The sequence below is a fragment of the Thalassophryne amazonica genome, chromosome 6, assembly GCF_902500255.1.
Source record: "Thalassophryne amazonica chromosome 6, fThaAma1.1, whole genome shotgun sequence".
NCBI classification, from domain to species: domain Eukaryota; kingdom Metazoa; phylum Chordata; class Actinopteri; order Batrachoidiformes; family Batrachoididae; genus Thalassophryne; species Thalassophryne amazonica.
The window spans coordinates 38,484,097-38,506,016 of record NC_047108.1 but is presented as its reverse complement, the minus strand read 5'-3'; the positions used below and the strand labels follow the sequence as shown (position 1 = coordinate 38,506,016).

The 21,920-nt window shown below is 40.1% G+C and overlaps 1 protein-coding gene across 1 annotated transcript in view; it reads left to right on the top strand.

Annotated features, from left to right (window-relative positions):
• Positions 1-21,700, top strand: part of sarnp (SAP domain containing ribonucleoprotein) — a 29,835-nt gene extending 8,135 nt beyond the window's left edge. The window contains exons 6-11 of the mRNA XM_034172010.1: positions 3,192-3,265; positions 9,086-9,123; positions 9,333-9,358; positions 9,451-9,519; positions 20,500-20,586; positions 20,749-21,700. Of these exons, the coding sequence (XP_034027901.1) occupies positions 3,192-3,265; positions 9,086-9,123; positions 9,333-9,358; positions 9,451-9,519; positions 20,500-20,586; positions 20,749-20,790 (336 nt within the window). The 3' untranslated portion in view covers positions 20,791-21,700. The remainder of the gene's footprint in view (positions 1-3,191; positions 3,266-9,085; positions 9,124-9,332; positions 9,359-9,450; positions 9,520-20,499; positions 20,587-20,748) is intronic.
• Positions 21,701-21,920: the final 220 nt, after the last annotated feature.

Sequence of the window (21,920 nt, the reverse complement as noted above, 5' to 3'; positions counted from 1 at the left end):
TCATGTGCCCAATGATGACATGCAATGACAATGAGTGGTACTCATAGTTACCCCTTAAGCTTTTATTCATGGTATTTATTTCAAACATTTACATTTCATATTCACTTCTCCAGACATGTTCGACACAGAGTATGTGGAAGTATAAACTGATATATTCCTACCCCGTTACATAACTCAGTTTAACAACCACTTTACCGGACTGGGTTGCTTCTCACGTCAAGCAACCCAGTCCAGTCGAAGATTCAAGCTTCTCTATTATGGAAACCACAAGGACAACTGAGAGCCTTCACAAAAACCACTTTACCATTTTTTCAACTATTTACACAATGTAGTTTCAAGAAAATGTTCGGTTTTCTTATCAAAAACCAAAGAACAAACAATATTTCTTCTTACAGTGCCATGACTGTCCTTAATTAAACTGCTGCACATCTTGATATTAGCTAGCCCCTCCCTTAGCAAAGGTGCCACGTGTTATGATTTCATCATTCACTATTACATTATACATGTATGCATTAGGCATGTGAATCTCATCACTGACAACGATTCAGTACGATACATATAGCAATACATGGCGATACTGATGATGCGAAACAATTCACCACTGTTCCCATTCGATGCGAATTGATATGTATTTGATGGCGATTCACAGTGCGATACAATTGGGGGTGGGTATTGATCAGATTTTATCTATCGATCCAATTCTTTATCTATTCCCTTATCAATACCTGAATTTTCTGTGTACTAAAAGTAGGCTTTACGAGTTTTCTTTGTCAACGTTTTATTGGGTCTTTTAAGTAAATAAATATGAAATTGGTCACTGGATCCTTGATCTCTGGACAGAAATAGAAATAAACAAAATCTCTAGGTTTTTTTTTTTGTTTGTTTTGTTTTTTTAATAAAGCATTTCCTTTCAGATATTAATGACACAAATGTAATTCCATAGACTCTGAGGTGAGCTCTTCAGCCGGCTGTGCTGCACGTCAGGATGTAATTCATAAAAAATGCAGGACGTCTCATTTTGGGGGGAAAAAAGGTTTTGGTCTGTTATCGTTTATTGTTTGTATTATGTTTGGAAAGAGGTGTCATTTCATTTTAAAATGGGAATTCGCCCTGAAGTTATTAATTCCGACCGAAATCTGCGCGGCTCTTTGGAACTGTTTAATCCCACAAAACGCAGGATATTATTTCCTTTACCTGATGGACAACTTCATTTTACGCACAGGCTGGTGCTCGCGCCAGTGGATTTGCTGCTTCTGCAAACCAGCGAACAGTGGGTCGAAGCGCTTCTTTGTTGCTTCAAGCAGACCCTCTGCAGTCTGCAATCAACATAGAGAAATAATCATTTTCTTGATAAACACCCTCAAAAACAATGGCCGCTCTGGTGTCCCGAACCGTTCGTGGTGCATTCAATGTGCCTCAGAAAATTCGATGCAAGCAGGCAGTGAGCGATGCAACACGATTTCACCCATCAATTGAATTGATGCACACTGAATGAATCGATGCACTCACATTGTGCACGTTTGTATGTAGATACCGATTTGTATCTATTAATCTCCACATTTATTTGATATTTATTTGTATTCCCTGCTGGACAGGGCTGTAGGGTTACAATCACTTGTAATTATCATGAAGAACCATGCATTTTTTATTTATTTATTTCATATATATATATATATATATATATATATATACATACAGTGATGCCGGTAACGCGTTACTTAGTAACGCGTTACTCTAATCTGACCACTTTTTTTAGTAACGAGTAATCTAACGCGTTAATCTTTCCAAATCAGTAATCAGATTAAAGTTACTTCTCCATGTCACTGTGCGTTACTATTATTTTTCATTGTGGGTCGATAGCAGCATTAAACTTGGTCTGTGGGCAGGAGGTCGGGGTTCGACTGAACTGCCCACTTTAAGCCAGCTGTGAGCTTTTCATCCGCGTTTTTTTGCAGCTGCTCGACTCATTCTCACGTCTTAAAGCGCGGTGATCAGCACACCTGCACTGAGCTTTACAAAGACATTTTTATACTTTTTTCCTCCTTTATTTAGAATTCTGAGCTGATCGTCTCGTTAAAAACAGCTGATCCTCCGCGACGCGTCAACAACTAACACTGTTTTCCACTCAAATGCACCTAAACTCTCTTTCTGAGGACCACATGATGTGAAAACGCAATAAAACTTTACCTGTAAATCTGGTCCTGTTTTCTGCATAAATAAATGTTATCCATTCTTTGTGCTGAAACGCCAAAGCAGGGGCGAATCCAGATGGAATGTGGGCGTGGGGCAAGGATGTGCCCCCTCCCCCACAACACCCCTAGATTAAAGGTCCAGTTTTGAAGCCGTTTTTTACTACAACTACTAATACTGCTTCAAATAATAATAATTTCGACAAGTAAAATGTTTAGAGAATTTAAATGTTAGAAAAATGTTAGAATTTAATAGTTACATTTATAAACAATGTAGGTTTGAAATTGCAAGTTTTACTGTTACAGTGCTGTCAACAGTTAAATATGAGGTCAAGAAAGAGGTCTTTATTTTACTTTTTATAAAACAAGTATTTGTTTTCATTGAAGTCAAGAAAGGGTGACTATAAAGTGAGTTTTGGCAAAACAGGTATCATTGTCATGTTGATGTGGGTTGTTGTCGGCAGCTGGGGAAAGTAACTAAAAAAGTAACTAGTAATCTAACTTAGTTACTTTTACAATTGAGTAATCAGTAAAGTAACTAAGTTACTTTTTCAAGGAGTAATCAGTAATTGGATTACTTTTTAAAAGTAACTGTGGCAACACTGTATATATATATATATATATATATATATAAAGGAAGAAAATGGTGTCAGTATAAGATCTCCCGGTAAATAGCATAACCTTTTGAGAGCAACCGCTGTCGTGAATTGTCAGACAGATGTCCTGGAAAATGATTTATTTGAAAGAGTGACGACCTGAAATTGGCTTAGTGGGTGATTGTAACATTACAATAATAACAAGTAAAATGCCCAAGTGGATGAGGATTGGTAGAGGAACTTTTCCCTCTTCCTAAACTGCAAGTTGTAGTTTCAGTGTAGTGTGTAAGAAAAGTACAGATATAATAGAAATTGGAAATATTTTTCAGTCATTGTGAGCAAAACCCATACTTGTGTGCAACACCACTCTGTAAATGTTTTGTCTGATGTCTTCATATTTGATCAGAGACTACAGAAGAGAGCTGAACGCTTCAATTTGTCTGGATCATCTGAAAGCAAGAAAGTCATTCGCGCTGCAAGGCAAGTCTTTACTAAGGTCTTTTTTTTTTTTTTTGAAGTAAGGGTCAAATATATGAAACTTTTTAACCCTATGCATAGTCCTCCTAATCCCATCCACAGAAGCTTATAACCACTTCAGAGGTGTCATGAATGTGTTGGTGGCTTTAGGTCTCCTTCTTCCTTAGTCAGTTTTTGAGAACTGACTACTAAGGGTGGGGTGGGGATCAATTCTTAGATGCATTGCAATTCAGATGTTGGGTGATTCTGAATCAATTGTGTGAGTCTGACCTTTAACTTTGCTGGAGTGGTAATAATCCAAACACCTGAGTCAGTCTCCCTCCTGCAACAGCCTCCCTGGGTTTTAGAATTTAGAGGGAAAAAGAAATTCTCTGTCGCAACAAGATGCATTAAGGGTTGGTAAGGTTAGACCTTACTTGAGTGAAGTACCTTGAGGCAGCTTTGTTGTGATTGGGTGCTATATAAATGAAAAAATTAAATTGAAAATTGAATCAATAATTGTTTTATGATTGAATAGCAGCCCTCTAAATCGTAATCAAATTGTGAGGTGCCTAGATATTCCCACCCCTACTTCCTACTCCACGCAGACTTATAACACAGTTTAGCGCTGTTGTATTTTCTAATGAGTGAAGTCCAAGACCTATTTAGTAAATGTTCATGTATTCATCCTGTGATTTGTCTAAAGAAAACTGACTGTAAAAGTGATGTGAAGCTTCCTAAAATATAGTTGAGGCAACTGGACTTCTTGTTTAGCTGGGAAATGTTTTTCCACTGAAGTGGCTTCATCAGTCTTACACAGTTTTAAGCCACAGTCGCACTGTGTCAGATCAAGGAACTGAATGCAGAACTGATTCTATACATTTCTGTTAATTTTTGTCTAACAAAAGTCCTTTCTCTTCCGCAAAATGCATTTCTTGTCAGCTAATGTCTGCCAAGTTCATCAGAAAGTTTTGTGGGTGTTCAAAGCTTTCAGCGGACATCAGGCAGAGAGCTTTCCCACTGCCTGTATGCTTGTTTGCCGTTTTGTCCTGCGACTGTCTTTTATTTTTCCTGCGGCAGTCCAACTGTACATTCTGGCCTTCTGATTGGCCAAAAGTCTAGCACTAGTGGAGAAAGGACCAACACAGTAAGCACAACTCCATGTCTTGATAAAATAAACAGTGCTTTCTCTCTTTTTCTCTCCCACTGGCTGTCCTTTTCTCTCTCTCAGCGAGGACACGTGGCATAGTCGTTTGAGTGTGGAAACATGGTGTCATGTTTTCAGGCCACCAAACTCTGCTCATATGCAGCATGTTTGTATGTAAACCCTAAAATTCCTTCTGCTGAGTAGAGATGTCAGTGGAAATGTGATGTCATCTGTCCAATAGCACCCCAACTCCATGAGAGACAAAATATTTAAATATGTAACTAAATGCACCCTGACACTTGCACACATTTCACCCTCTGCACTGCCACACAATTTGTTGTGCCAGTGCATGGGTTAAAGTTCTCCATCACCACGACGGATTTCGGTCATTTGGAAAATTTAACCACGCATACGTTTGCGCACGTGGTGTCATGCGATCTTTGGGGCCGAAATATGATAGTATCATTGTCAAAGCAACATCCCATTCTGAACTACTCAAAGCAGCAGCAACGTCAGCGTGGACTGTGGAGGAAGGAACTGTGTGAATTTTCACACCTCAGATCCCCCAGACCCCCCATAATCAATACTGTGTTTTTACTTCACAGATTGAAGTGAGTTTTATTTATTTCAGATGGCTTCATACCTGTTAAAATTCACCAGAATACATAAAATTTGACTTGGTCTTTAAAAAATGTTCTGGGGGGCACCCCCAGACCCTCCAGAATCAAGACTACGCCGCACCCCCCACCACCCTTTTATGTACCTTTATGTTCAAGTTTTGCATTCTTTTTATGCTTTGTCTGTCTCTCTTTAGAGGCTATTTAGAATAGATTTGTATACTGTATAATGTGTTTATTGTTTTTGAGGAAAAAAGAGTGTGTGCCCCCACTACGCCACCTTTTAGGGAATTGCTGGCATTGATTTTTGCCAGGAAACAATTTCAGTCAGATGAAAATTTATTGCTTTAACCCATGTGCCAGTGTGACCTGTTGTGTTCTGCTGGATCCTGCGCTTTGTGCCGCTGGACACTGTTATATAAAATAATTATTTTGTAACAGATTAATCATTTGCTCTGAGTTTAACTGATGAAACCACCTCTGATCGCTTCAGGAATCACAGGAATTTTCTATAGCTGCAGCTTTTTTCTACTTATGGACTTCATGACGTGGAGAACACATTTGGAATTGTCTAAAAAGTAATTGTTGTATTTATATTGTAATGGCTTGGTAAAACAGTTGCATTTTCATTCCTTCTTATGAGTATCTGTAAAATTAAGTTCATGATACATTTAACATCTCGTCATAATTGTTCAGATGAGCTGCACTGTGATGCACTGCGCTAACGCAATGAGTCGCAGTGACACTCAGTGTTCACGTAAAGTTCACATAATTAATGCGTACCAGAGATTTTGAACATTTCAAAATTTTCTTTGGGCACTTGCACGAAGCCGCGCACGGTTTATGAGTTTACTCTTTGGCATGGCAGATCGTGTACCAGTCCACGGAACAGATTTGTGCAAGTGTCAAGGCACCATGATCCTTTTACTCTGTCAAGCCCCTTTCACATTGACGTATTCATAGAGTTGCTCATTGCAGCGTATCGTCTACGCCGAGTTGAGCAGGTCTACGCCGAGTTGAGCAGCTCTACGCCCACTTTTAGCAGCTCTACGTTGAGTTTTTTCTCATGCGCAGCAGTATGTTGAGGGCTACGCGCATAGGACGGAAGAAATTAAACAATTTTCTTTGGCGTAGATCACTGGACAGTTTTAAGCAGGTCTGTGCAGCACAGCATTACTGCATGCAAGTCTGTGCAGCACAGCGTTACTGCATGCAAGTCTGTGCAGCACAGCGTTACTGCATGCAAGTCTGTGCAGCACAGCGTTACTGCATGCAAGTCTGTGCAGCACAGCGTTACTGCATGCAAGTCTGTGCAGCACAGCGTTACTGCATGCAAGTCTGTGCAGCACTGCGCTCCTGTACACAACCAAAAACTGAGTGCGTGAATCCAGAGGAATCAACTGAGAACATGATCACACAGCCCACAGCACCTGTGTGGTCAGAACAGGGAATCGAACCTCAACTCAGATATCCAGAAACAACAGCGCTCTCTCTCTCTGTGTGTCTGATCAAACCTGTGACTTTAAAATAAAAGCGCGCTCACTGCATGTTGGTGCGCTCATCAAACGCCCTGATCGATCAGGTCTGATCAAACCTGGAAAGTGCTGTGACTCTTTAAAATAAAAGCCTCGTTGCTGCATGTCAGTGCGCTCATCAAATGCCCTGATCGAGCAGGTCTGATCAATCCTGAAAAGAACTGTGACTCTGCACCACACGGTGCAGTAGTGAACAGAACACACTTCCACAGAAGCAGAAAATAGCAGCTTTGGCTACAACTGTAAAAACGTCCTGATACAGTCCACTGTTTTCCAAGTGCAGTGATGTGTTCTGCACAGCCGGCAGGAGTGAGCTGGTTTTAAATAGCGGCAAGGTACACGCGACTGTGTGCACATTAAAAAGCGAACACACGCAGCTGCGAGTATGAAACGAACACAGAAATGGGCTGAGTACGCGCGCATTTCAGGCATATTTAAATGAAACACAACGCCACAATCCGCAGCTCTACGAATATGCCAATGTGAAAGGGGCTTCAGTCAGTGTGACAGAGGCGTTAGGGTGCCCTGACACGAGCACACCTGTGGTTCACGCAATAGCACGACCTGTGTCGTTATAATCCCACCCGCTGTGTTCACAGCTGGACGCCATCCTTTGTTCCACCAGCTGCCATGTGCTCTGCGCTGGATGCTACAGTGAGGAAAATAAGTATTTGAACACCCTGCGATTTTGCAAGTTCTCCCACTTAGAAATCATGGAGGGGTGTGAAATTTTCGTCTTAGGTGCCTGTCCACTGTGAGAGACATAATCTAAAAATAAAAAAAAATCCGGAAATCACAATGTATGATTTTTTTTTTTTTTTATTTATATGTGTATGTATGTATGTATGTATATATTTATATATATGTATGTGTGTGTATGTATGTATGTATGTATATGTATATATATATAATTTTTATGTTACTGCTGCAAATAAGTATTTGAACACCTACCAACCAGCAAGAATTCTGGCTCACACAGACCTGTTAATTTTTCTTTAAGAAGCCCTCTTATTCTGCACTCTTTACCTGTATTAATTGCACCTGTTTGAACTTGTTACCTGTATAAAAGACACCTGTTCACACACTCAATCAATCACACGCCAACCTGTCCACCATAGCCAAGACCAAAGAGCTGTCTAAGGACACCAGGGACAAAACTGTAGACCTGCACAAGGCTGGGATGGACTACAGGATAACAGGCAAGCAGCTTGGTAGAAGACAACAACTGTTATGATTATGTATTAGAAAGTGGAAGAAAGTGTAGTTCTGAGAAAGCTCAGAACTACACAGGAGGACCTGGTCAATGACCTGAAGAGAGCTGGACCACAGTCACAAAGGTTACATTAGTAACACATGATGCTGTCATGGTTTAAAATCCTGCAGGGCAGCAAGGTCCCCCTGCTCAAGCCAGCACATGTCCAGGCTTGTTTGAAGTTCACCAGTGACCATCTGGATGATCCAGAGGAGGCATGGGAGAAGGTCATGTGGTCAGATGAGACCAGAATAGAGCTTTTTGGAGTCAACTCCACTTACCATGTTTAGATGATGAGAACAACCCCAAGAAAACCATCCCAACCATGAAGCATGGGGATGGAAACATTCTCTGGCGGTGCTCTTCTGCACAGGGGACAGGACGACTGCACCGTATTGAAGGGAGGATGGATGGGGTCATGTATTGTGAGATTTTGGCAAACAACCTTCTTCCCTCAGTAAGAGCATTGAAGATGGGTCAATTGCTGGGGCTTCCAGCGTGACAATGACCCCAAACACACAGCCAGGGCAATTAAGGAGGGGCTCCATAAGAAGCATTTCAAGGTCCTGGAGTGGCCTGGCCAGTCTCCAGACCTGAACTCAATAGAAAATCTTTGGAAGTAGCTGAAACTCCAAACTTGAAAGATCTAAAGAAGATTTGTATGGAGGAGTGGACCAAAATCCTTGCTGCAGTGTGTGCAAACCTGGTGAAAAACCACAGGAAGCATTTGATCTCTGTAATTGCAAACAAAGGCTACTGTACCAAATATTAACATTGATTTTCACAGGTGTTCAAATACTTATTTGCAGCAGTAACATACAAATAAATTATTTTAAAAAAATCATACATTGTGATTTCCGGATGGCTTTTTTTTTTTTTAGATTATGTCTCTCACAGTGGACATACACCTAAGGTGAAAATCTCAGACCCCTCCATGATTTCTAAGTGGGAGAACTTGCAAATTTGCAGGGTGTTCAAATACTTATTTTCCTCAATGTATATAAAATAATTATTTCGTGGCGGATTAATTTTAAATTTATTGCAGTGTAAGTTCTTATATACAAGTAATTCGATCTGGGGTCATTGGTGCATAAACAACAATAATAAGAAAAAAATAGTTCTGCAATAGCCTGGCTGCATTAAAAACAGCACGGCACAGTACAATGGCGCTGTCCTAACAGTATGATGGCGCAATGCCGTTGTTCCATTTTCTGGGGAGAACCCTGCTTTGTTGGTGGAAAGTAAATATTTTATTATTTAATATTGTAAATATTGATTATCGCTCTCTTTCAGGTTTGGTTTACCCAGTGATGCTTCAAGTCCCTCTCCAGGTGTGTGGTCACATTTTCTGATACTAAATCTAAATTTTAAATATTTTATGCGAACTAGGGCAACAGTGAAGATGATGAAACCAAAGAGAGACTGTTGTATAATCTGTTATATGCTTTTACAAATTATTCTTTGTTTTCTGCATTCTTTAACTTGTTCTCAAGTGTTGACTGTTTTTCTAACCCACTTTAAATGTCTGTCTCCCACATAGGTCATGTTGCAAATAGTAAAGCTGCTGTAAGTTTTGCATATACTGTGTGCACATCATTTAGTGCAAATATTTCCTGAGTATTTAGTTTGCTTATTTGAATCTTTTTGTGTCTCATAAGGTGAATATAGAACAACTGAAGAAACGAGCAGAACGGTTTGGCATGAATGTGTCGGCCATTTCTCAAAAGGTGAGATGACTATATACAAAATCAATCAATCAATCAACTTTTTTCTTATATAGCGCCAAATCACAACAAACAGTTGCCCCAAGGCGCTCCATATTGCAAGGCAAGGCCATACAATAACCATGAAAAACCCCAACGGTCAAAACGACCCCCCTATGAGCAAGCACTTGGCCACAGTGGGAAGGAAAAACTCCCTTTTAACAGGAAGAAACCTCCAGCAGAACCAGGCTCAGGGAGGGGCAGTCTTCTGCTGAGACTGGTTGGGGCTGAGGGAAAGAACCAGGAAAAAGACATGCCGAGAAGGGGGGCAGAGATCGATCACTAATGATTAAATGCAGAGTGATGCATACGGAGCAAAAAAAGAAAGAAACAGTGCAAAAACAACAAAAGCATGCATGATGTCAGTACTGTTGACTTCTTTTACAAATAAATACATGAAATGTATTTACATGTTATTAACATAGGAAATCTGTACAGGAGCTTAAAGAGAATCAGGCTCGAGTCTGGCAAACAATATGAAATTTAACTTCCTACCCCTGTGTGGTGCTTTGAGTCTGTGGGGACTCATTTTTCAATCTTTACTAAAAGACTCCTCAGACTCATTGCACTTGGCTCATTTTTTATGAAGAACATTTGAAAGAGCACATTTTCATTGACTCCACACTGTGTGTTCCTCTACACATTTTCAATTCTATTTCAGTTTATTCTATTTATAACGCACCAAATCACAACAAAAGTTGCCTCAAGGCGCGTCACACAAAACAGTGAAAAATTACAATGAGTGAGTAAATTAAAAGATTCAAATACACAAGTAAAAGAATAAAACTGATTTAAAAAAAAAATCAGTTATTCATAAGGAAGGGAGTAAAATTACGTTTTTAGTCTTGACTTAAAATGTCCATGAAATCTGACTGCCTCACAGTCGCAGGGAAACTGTTCCATAGAGCGGGTGCACAATAAGAGAAGGCTCTTTGATCCTCTGACTTCTTCACCCTAGGAACACACAGTAGTCCTGCATCCTGCGACCGCAAAACCCGGGCCGGTACATTTAAATTACATTGAGGACGGGGCACAGCTAGTTTTGCAAATGTGGCTCTTAATCACAATAGATGATGATGAAAAGATTTTCTACTTGGAGGACTTTAGAAATTATGTTTGAAGAGTGAGAAGCTTTACAAAATCAAGTGGAAGAGTAATTTCTTTCAGCTTCTTGTTTTGTTTGTTTTTTTATTTGGGGAGGGGGTTGGGTCATCACAGTGGCTCATATGAATCTTAATTTTGATTTGACACTCATTTTATGCTGGATGACATTCCTGGTGCATCTCCAGATGTACATGAAAAATGGGGCATGGGGAGTCTTGAACCACACTAGTCACTTCTGTCACCGTGCCGCCAAGAAATTTCAGAATATGAGGATCACACATGTAATGAGTTTGAAGACGAGGAGGAAATTGACAATCATCTAGCTGAAAAATGATTAATCCACTATGAAATAATTATTTTATATACGCACTGTCCAGCAGCATCCAGCTGGGAACACAGCGGGTGGCATTGTCACGACGAATTGCGTGGCAGTGCGGAGGTTAAATGCGTGCAAGTGTTAAGGCATCTTTAGACATTACTCTTTTGAAAAAGTAGACAGGCCACTTGAATTTTCAAATGGGGTGGCGCTAGGTAGGCGTGGAAAATTACACAGAAGTCAAAATTTAAAAATGCTCCAGGCATACTGAAAGCACAATATTTGTCTCATCAAGATTTGTAAAAGGTATAGTTTGGACTATCTATGACTGAATGTTACATAGTTACAGTGAGGAAAATAAGTATTTGAACACCCTGCGATTTTGCAAGTTCTCCCACTTAGAAATCATGGAGGAGTCTGAAATTTTCATCTTAGGTGCATGTCCACAGTGAGAGACATAATCTAAAAGAAAAAATCCGGAAATCACAATGTATGATTTTTTTTTTTTTTTTTTTTTTTTTATAATTCATTTGCATGTTACTGCTGCAAATAAGTATTTGAACACCTGTGAAAATCAATGTTAATATTTGGTACAGTAGCCTTTGTTTGCAATTACAGAGGTCAAACGTTTCCTGTAGTTTTTCACCAGGTTTGCATACACGGCGGCAGGGATTTTGGTCCATTCCTCCACACAGATCTTCTCTAGTTCAGCCAGGTTACTGAGCTGTCACTGAGAAACACGGAGTTTGAGCTCCCTCCAAAGATTTTCTATTGGGTTTAGGTCTGGAGACTGGCTAGGCCACTGCAGAACCTTGATATGCTTCTTAGGGAGCCACTCCTTGGTTATCCTGGTTGTGTGGTTCGGGTCATTGTCATGTTGGAAGACCCATCCATGACCCATCTTCAATGCTGTAACTGAGGGAAGGAGGTTGTTCCCCAAAATCTCGCAATACATGGCCATCCTCTCCTTAATACAGTGCAGTCGTCCCGTGGCATGTGCAGAAAAACACCCCCAAAGCATGATGCTTCCACCCCCATGCTTCAGAGTAGGGACGGCCTTTTTGGGATGGTACTCGGCATTCTTCTTCCTCCAAACACGGTGAGTGGAATTAAGACCAAAAAGTTCTATTTTGGTCTCATCTGACCACATAACTTTCTCCCATGACTCCTCTGGATCATCCATATGGTCATGGCCAAACTTAAGACGGGCCTGAACGTGTGCTGATTTAAGCAGGGGAACCTTCCCTGCCATGCATGATTTTAACCCATGACGTCTTAGTGTATTACCCACAGTAACCTTGGAAACAGTGGTGCCAGCTCTCTTCAGGTCATTGACCAGCTCCTCTTGTGCAGTTCTGAGCTGATTCCTCACCTTTCTTAGGATCATTGATACGCCACTGGGTGGGATCTTGCATGGGGCCCCAGTTCGAGGGAGATTGACAATCATATTTAGCTTCTTCCATTTTCTCATAATTGCTCCAACAGTTGATCTTTTTTCACCAAATTGCCCCGTAGCCCTTTCCAGCATTGTGGAGGTCTACAATTTTGTCTCTGGTGTCTTTGGACAGCTCTTTGGTCTTAGCCGTGTTAATAGCTGGAGTCTTACTGATTGTGTGGGGTGGACAGGTGTCTTTATGCAGCTAACAACCTCAAATAGGTGCTTCTAATTTGGAATAATAAGTGGAGTGGAGGTGGACTTTTTAGAGGCAGACTCAGGGCCAGCCCAAGCCTTTATGGGGCCTTAAGCAGAATTTCATTTGGGGGCCCCCCTACCATCACCTCAGCACCAGATGCCTCATTATTCTATAACACTGTTATGTGTGTAACGTACCCACAATCATTAGCATTATTTGTAATTATCTTACATCATACAGGTGTCATTCTTGTTTTTAACCTTAAAGGGGTAGCAAACTCATAAATATATTTTAATTAACTTCTACATACAGAGTGATGTATAAGTATGGCTCATTAATTTAACTATTTGAAAGTAACATCAGCAGGCAGGAGACTGCATTTATAGTAAACACGTTAAATAGCTTAATTTCTTGTGCAATGGTGTGCAAAATGTTCAATATCCAAATACAAAAGAGAATCAAATGACATTCACATTATCTTACAGAAAACTAAAGTTGTAATCAAAATTAATCAATCAATCAATTTTTTTTTATATAGCGCCAAATCACAACAGACAGTTGCCCCAAGGCGCCTTATATTGTAAGGCAAGGCCATACAATAATTATGTAAAACCCCAACGGTCAAAACGACCCCCTGTGAGCAAGCACTTGGCTACAGTGGGAAGGAAAAACTCCCTTTTAACAGGAAGAAACCTCCAGCAGAACCAGGCTCAGGGAGGGGCAGTCTTCTGCTGGGACTGGTTGGGGCTGAGGGAGAGAACCAGGAAAAAGACATGCTGTGGAGGGGAGCAGAGATCGATCACTAATGATTAAATGCAGAGTGGCGCATACAGAGCAAAAAGAGAAAGAAACAGTGCATCATGGGAACCCCCCAGCAGTCTACGTCTATAGCAGCATAACTAAGGGATGGTTTAGGGTCACCTGATCCAGCCCTAACTATAAGCTTTAGCAAAAAGGAAAGTTTTAAGCCTAATCTTAAAAGTAGAGAGGGTGTCTGTCTCCCTGATCTGAATTGGGAGCTGGTTCCACAGGAGAGGAGCCTGAAAGCTGAAGGCTCTGCCTCCCATTCTACTCTTACAAACCCTAGGAACTACAAGTAAGCCTGCAGTCTGAGAGCGAAGCACTCTATTGGGGTGATATGGTACTACGAGGTCCCTAAGATAAGATGGGACCTGATTATTCAAAACCTTATAAGTAAGAAGAAGAATTTTAAACTCTATTCTAGAATTAACAGGAAGCCAATGAAGAGAGGCCAATATGGCCAAAATTAAATACTTAAATAAATAGAATACTTAATCTCCAAAATGAACATAGAAATCCACAACATAACAGCAATGTGTGTGCATTGCTATGCACACACATTGCACTGGGGGCTATTGATTTAACTTTGGCCTGCAAACCGTTGAGAGCTGAGCTACTTTTCCCCACCTTTTGCACCAAATTAATCTGAGGAGTTGATCTGCCCTGCTGTTTAACTCTAAGTTTTTCTTCGTAAGGAAGACTATCAAATGGCTTTGCCAAAATCTGGTCCACAACATTCAAATTGTCTGCCATTATGTGCAGCTTGCTAACTGGGGTTGGCACGAGGCTAGTGTGAAGTTTGTCCGCCTGTGAGTGCTTTGTGACGTTGGAGGAGCTCAGCAGCACCCGCTACTCGGTAGGGACAGAAACTGCTATAGAAGTCAGAAAGAGTGATAGAAGTCAGTCTCCAAACACAAGCAGCCACAAAAAAAACACCAGAAATAGAATCTCGATTTGTCACTAGTCGTTTTTAACAAAGAAAATGCCGCTAAGAGGATTAAGAAAGTCTCCGGTTCAACTCAGAACAGAATGAAAATGCTCCCACGGATGTTTACACCAAAAGATCGCTGATTCGCTCATTTCGCTGTCAATCAAAAAGGGATTCAGCCTCAGGCAGATCATCCAATCATCATGCAGAAGCTGAGCGTCCGGGCCAGCCGAGGCCAGCCCACTGCCCCATAGACCCCCAGAGACGCTGAGCGTCCAATGGGCGGGACAAAGCCCAGCATTTATCCAATGACTCGTCTCGTTTCGCTCCATGCTTTGTGTCGCTATTGAAGTCTGTGGACTGCTTAAAGCACTATGAAGCTGCGGGTTTGAGTGAGAGGAAAGCCATGTCGTTACCAGTGATAAGAAGCTGATTCTGAACAAAAGTTGAGCGCGTTGTACCGCATATTTAGTCAATGACGTACACACAACAGTATATATTTGATCACTTATTTTTTTACATTTTAGGGGAAGCTGAGCTTCCCTTGCAGTCTTAGAGCAATCGCCTTTGACTTTAAGACACCTAAAGCACTTTACACTAAACGAACGGAGCATTTCGCAAATAATGACAACAAAAATTGTAAATATTGGACATGCAAACCTACCTTTGTCTTGTTGGTTTTTTTTCCTCGTCTTCCAGCTTCTTTTTTGTCTTTTCTCCGCTCCAGAGGGATAATTTATTTTCTGAGACATGACTTGCACTCACTTCTTTCCTCACGATTAGTCATCGACCACCTGACCCAAGCGGTGCATCTAAATTTGCCCAACGATGGCAGCAGCCAACAGGAGGCATCAATTAACCTAGTATTGATATTTTGTCAAAATTACTTTATTTTTTTTCGGGTGTAATACAGTTTCGTTTAAATTAGTCAATATTATTTTAATTTCATGTATAGATTTACTTTTTTATCACAACATCTCAGTGCTCTCGGGGCCCCCTGGTGGCGTGGAGGCCCTAAGCGACCGCATAGTTGGCGTATGCCTTGGGCCGGCTCTGGGCAGACTAACAGGTCTTTGATGGCTAGAATTTCTGCTGTTTGGCAGGTGTTGAAATACTTATTTGCAGCAGTAACATGCAAATAAATTGTTAAAAAAAAAATCATACATTGTAATTTCCTGATTTTTTTTTTTTTTTTTTTTTTATGTCTCTCACAGTGGACATGCACCTAAGATGAAAATTTCAGACCCCTCCATGATTTCTAAGTGGGAGAACTTGCAAAATTGCAGGGTGTTCAAATACTTATTTTCCTCACTGTATAAGTTAAAAACAGCAAGAAATGGTGACAAAGGTCAAAGGTTTGTACAGGGGTTAGGGCCCCTTCACACATAATATGAATGTGGTCGAATTGCACATGAATCAGGAATCATATACAATACATGTAAAATTGTAGCTGTCTCCAACACCTCATACACATGTTGCTACAGCTATTTGAGCACACCACTGGCTGAAAGACAGTGTGCCCTGTGAGAGCCCATTCGATCGCTCTCAAGGCAGGTGTTGGCCAAATTCCAGGTGACACACACGAACATCTAATGGTGCCCTAACTCTTGCACGACTTTGATGCAAGCACTGTCATGCAGGAAAGTAAACTCAACTTTAACGGGTGTAGTCTGGTTGTGAGTGTGGCACCGGCGCTTGTAACTGCACAAAGAGAATTTTGAAAAGGTCAAAACATCTTTCACACATAAACCTATCCCACAGACCAAGGTGTCACTCTGTGATCAGATAAGAGGCGCCTCGCAGGTGGGGGGCTGCGTGAAACACACGCACACATATGTTGTTAGGGGAGCTGACACTCTGGCATGCCACATGCATACTTGGCAACTTCACAGTCGTGGGAGCACTTAAACAAATTTCACTACCAGCTCAAAAGTGATTCCTGACTGTTTTTGTGCTAACAGCATGAACAGCCACACATTTTCTAAGTGCCAAGCGAGCGGTGTTGAGGTGCCCTGACACTTGCATGACTTTGATCCACGCACTTGCACACATCATCGTTATAATCCCACCCGCTGTGTTCCCAGCTGGACGCCACGCTTTGTTCCACTGGCTGCTGTGCACTGGACGCTGCATCTGTAAAATAATTATTTCGTAGCAGATTAATCATTTTCTCTTCGAGTTGGCTGTTGAAAACAGCTCGAATCGCTTCCTGAATCACAGAGGCGCGCTCCAGCCTCTGCATTTCTCACGTGCATGCATCCTGAACAAGAGGGAGAACGCATTTGGAGCCGTCTAAAAAGGTAATTTTGTCATGTTTATTTTCCCATGGCCTGGTAAAACAGTTGCATGTTCTTTCCTTCTTGTGTGCAGCTGTAAAAGTATTTTTGACAGATTTAACATTTCATTATAATCGTTCAGACGAGCTGCGCTCTGATGTGGTGCACTGACGCAGTCACTCGCACTGTTCACTTCTTTACTCGGCTTGACGAGCTGCACATAGTGTTGGCATGTACATCGCACAACGTTCACTACCACTTCATGTTTGTTGCATGACATTTATGCGTGAAAGATTTTTTTTTGAACATTTCAAAATTCTCTTTTCGCAATTGCACGCCCCGGTGCCCCCTCAGGTTCAGTCTACACCCGTTAATGACGAGTTTACTCTCCTGCACGACATAGTGCATGCATCAAAGTCATGCAAGTGCCAGGGGGCCTTAACCTTAAAACTCACTCAAACTTTGCAATGAATAGAACAAAGCCAACTTCAAAGGTCATTCGATTTCAAATTAATTTAACTTTGGTTTATAATAAATAAAAGCTACTCCTCAACTTTGAGAGCTTTCAGTTGTAATTAGTTTTGCTTTGGCTTTGATATCTCATCGACGTCACCTGAATGCAGTGGGTAATGTCTTAATGTAATTTAAATTAATTTTCAAATAATTATGAAATAGTGTGAGATAACATTTCAACTCCATTCAATTCAGTTTTGAACTGCCTGCTCCAGACAGATTTACAATACAGTATCATGCTGTCTGCATTTAATGATTGAACTACATATTCAGTGATTTGGAAGTTTTCATGTCTGTCTCCTGGCTTATCTAATGAAAAAAATGTTTGTAAAAGTGATTATTTATTTATTTTATGAGAATCCTTTTGTGCCAGTTGACTTGACAAACAATTGAAACTGTCATTTCCATAAGTTGATTTGCATAGAATGAAGGGTGATGGATGGCTTTCTTTGCAACTACCCACTCCACCAGGTGCTTTCACTGATTAATTGATTCCATCTGCTCAAAGTGATGTTAATCAGTCAAATCACCTGTTGGAGTGGGTGGTTGCAAAGAAAACCTGCATCCCCTTGGCCCTTTCTGGAACGAGTTGAATGCCCCTGTTGTAGAGGGTATGCACCGATGTCGCCAAACCACGCCGTGAGATGGTATACCTCCATGTTGTATGGGAAACTATGGACAGAAAAGCTTAACATTCCAATATTCCGCAGCCTAAGAGCAAAATACTTTTTTGTTGCAAAGTCTGAGAAGGATAGGTATATGACGACATGGTGTGAACTGGGCTTCAGGACCCGTATTTTTTCCAGATCTTTTTGGAGCTGCTGGCATGCGAATATGCCCCTGATATTTAGTACACGGATATCTACAGCTGTTTTGTCAGGGATACAAATACTTTGTTGCGGGGTGTGTGAACAAGGTCATCATAAGACGTGTTTCAGATCATCACAGCAAAGGTGGTCTACTTTTGCACTGTTTTGTTTTTAAATTGCACATCCGCAGTGCACGGGTTAGTTTATGCTGTTTATCCTGTTTAGCAAAACATGCAGGTAAAATACATGTTAAATACTTTTCATACCAACATAACTTGCTTTAATGATTGTCATTGTTTATAGTATGTGTGTTTACTGAGGTTAATTCACAAAACGCTGCTTCGGCTTTAACGATTGCCGTTTGATTCATGAAAATTCAGTAAGGTATATCTTATACATTCCAAATCTTAGATGGAACTCTACTAGTGTATACTAAGGTACATCTAAATATCTTTAAAAGGAAAAAAAAAAAAAAAGCAGAGCCGGGGATGGTAGGTTTTTGTTTTAAAATATGACGCAATAATCCTACATTCGGGGACAGCCCTCATCTGTCCCCAACAGGAACACGGCACTTTCTCTGAGTTTTTGGACAAATTACACGGCAATAAGACCCCAGCCTGACCAGAAAATCACTAAGGGCCCTTGGGCAAGGTCCTTAATCCCTGAGTTGCTCCCGGTGTGTGGTGAGAACCTTACATGGCAGCACCCTGACATCAGTGTGTGAGTGGGTGAATGTGAGGCATAATTGTAAAGCGCTTTGAGTGTCTGTCTGATGCAGATGGAAAAGTGCTATATAAATGCAACCCATTTACCAAAATGCAAAGAAAAAAATGATGATGCGGTGGAAAGTGGGCAAGTGTTGCAGTTTGTTTATGACCTGGAGCTTAAAAATGTGGAGGCAGTTGTGCAGGCGAGAGAACTCGGCTACTCTGGTTAGCTGTGTAGGCTAACACTTACCAACACAGCCTCTCCCATTTGTCTTGTCTTCCCTTCTCCATGGGAACTGAAAAAAATGCACTTTTCATGACTGCTTCAGTGACTACAGCTGAAAACAAAACAGTTGAGCAAGGTAGGTAGGCTGTCTCCGAATGGTCAAATCCCGCGATATCACGCAGGGCTTCAAACAAGACTGTGCTGCCCAATTATTAACATCCATCCATCCATCCATCCATCTTCTTCCGCTTTATCTGGAGTCGGGTAGCGGGGGCAGCAGCTCAAGCAAAGCCGCCCAGACCTCCCGATCCACACACACCTCCTCCGGGGGAACCCCAAGGCGTTCCCAAGCCAGCCGAGAGATGTAGTCCCTCCAGCATGTCCTGGGTGTCCTCCATATCTACAATTATTAACATGGTTACCTATTAATTAAACCTGTACTACAAAAATGTTACGTTTTGTTATTAGTGTAATAATTTGGTAAAAGTTAAAGTTGGAAATGATTCCTTCGTTCATAGATTTCATATTAAAAAGAGGCTAAGCTGTATTTTTTTATTATTTATTTATCTATTCTGTTTAATGCCCTTCTTAAATTTTGGGACTTCTATCCTTATGTTGGGAATTTTTGTATTTTTTAAAATACGAGTAAATGCTATTTACGAGAATGCTTTTCATATAAGGGTAAAAGTTGGTTGTAAAAATTATGGCTGTGTATTGGTAAGCTAACCAAATGAATAATTAACTAATCAGATAATAGTCAATAAATTAATCAAAACATAAAAGCTTGAGTAATCAATAGATTAATCAGTTACACAAATAGCTGAAAAGATTCATACAAATCATGACTCAGTCAGGTTTCTTAACACGTCACCGGATGGACACGTGAACATTTCCAAAGCACTGAATATGTCTTAGACTTCATTTACATCAATCATTAAGAAAAATAAACAGTAAATCTGGGTGGTGTAGGGAGTTCTTAAAAACTGAATTTGAACAATCAAGACACCCAAGAAGTTAGGCTGCTGTGGCTGTGATCAGAGAATCTGTTCAGTCTGGTGGACTGACACAGTCTGTTTTGTTTTTTTAACAAAAAAATATTCAGCTAATGTTTGCCAGAAGGCACAAGAAACTCGAGCCTGGATTTGATCTCTTCTTGTATGAAAATCAATTTCAATTTATTAATTTATATAGCGCCATCTCACGACAGAGTCGCCCCAAGGTGTTTCACATAACAGCACAAAGTAATTTAAAATCAAGAAAGGCACAATAAAAGGATAAAACACAGTAGAATAAAAAGAAATTACAAGGCAAACATAAAACAAATTAGATTAACGATAAGACAGTCTGAAAAAGTGGGTCTTCAGAAAATCTTTTCAAATGCTACATTTTAGTCAAAAAATTTTGTCTCCTTTGTTAAATGACTTTTTAAATTTTAACGTATTGTGGAAACAGTTTTGTGGCGGAGGGGATTTCCAAGCCTCCATACTTGTTTAAATTTGCATTAATTCATGCAGTCATAAAATTACAACTTCCAAGAGGGTATGCCTTCATGTTTAAAATTTGCTTTGCAATTTAGATAATTTTCCTGCAATATTTCTTTGTCACTGAAATGAAATTAACATGTTTGCAGATTGAAGAAGATGAAAAGCTGAAGAAAAGGAAGGAGAGATTTGGAATCCTAACGAGTGCCGCTTCAGTTGGTGTCGATGATGTTGAGGTATCAGTTTTTGTGTTTGGTATTTTTATCATTTGGTTGTCACATTTAATCAGGATAATGCAGATGACCTATATAAAATACAACTTGTCTTGCCTGGAAACTATTGAGATGATTCAGGTTTTGTATTCATGTTGGTAACTTATGGTTTTCCTTTTTTCACAGGCGAAGAAAACGAAGCGTGCTGAAAGATTTGGGAAAGTGTAAATAATGTTTTTGTGCTATTTTGTAACACCTTTTGATTAATGTACCTCGTGGGTCCCAAAGACGGCAAACTAATAGGATTCATATAAATCAAAAGTGTACTTGAATATGTAGGTTAAACTGGAGGAGCAGTTTCAGTATATTCTTCTGCAAAGACCAGTGGTTGGAATATCTGTGCCAATCTTTTGATCATACATATTTAAATTTTTAAATGGCTGTTGAATTATTATTTTCCATAACTGGTTACTCCAGTTAATGGGGGGGGATGGTTTCTTTTAATGAGAAATCATCAAAAATACTAAGAAATGCTTCGTGTTGCAAAGTTGAAGAAAAAAAATTCTAGCATCTGTCATTACATCCCAGTCTGCACCAAAATTTAATAGGTACTTCCTTCAGCATATATCAAGCACATTTTTTCTTTTTCTTTGTTCCTTTTTTGACCAACCAACCATGCATAGTTTCCATAATGGAGGTAATTATTAAGTAGTATAAGTACTGTAATCCACAAAGTGAGTACTTAGTCACTGCTGTCATGCAATGTTTTTCTTTTTGTCACATAGCAAAAAAAAATTTAGGTGCATATGTATTTCGACATTAAGGGTTTTTAATTTGCCTTTTAAAACAGATGGCAGTAGAAAGCGAACATGTGCAGACTTTGAGCTATTATTTGGGAATAGTTTCATTACAGAAAGCCATGTAGAAAACACATTGCTTTTTGTGTGTGGTCACATGAAATCTAGGCTAAACTTGGTAAAATATAAAGTTTGAGACTAACCTAGATTTCCTTTCTTTTTTTATACCCCACCAGTGGTAAATGCAGAGGAGATTACACAACTTCACTGCGTCTATGTGTGTATCAGTCACACTTTCTTGTGCACAGGATGACTTGAACCAAGTATATCTGCTTTTCACTAATTGTGAACTGGACATTCTAAATGAGTGCATCTCAGACCACTTTGAATTGGAGTATGATCGTGTTTCACCAAAGACACTTTACGACGCCCCACTTTACTGAACAGAGTATTGATGATTTCAGTTAAACCCCTACTTTACTTTAGTTTGTGTATGTATGTATATGTGTGTGTATATATATATATATATATATATATATGTTAATGTTATATATATATATA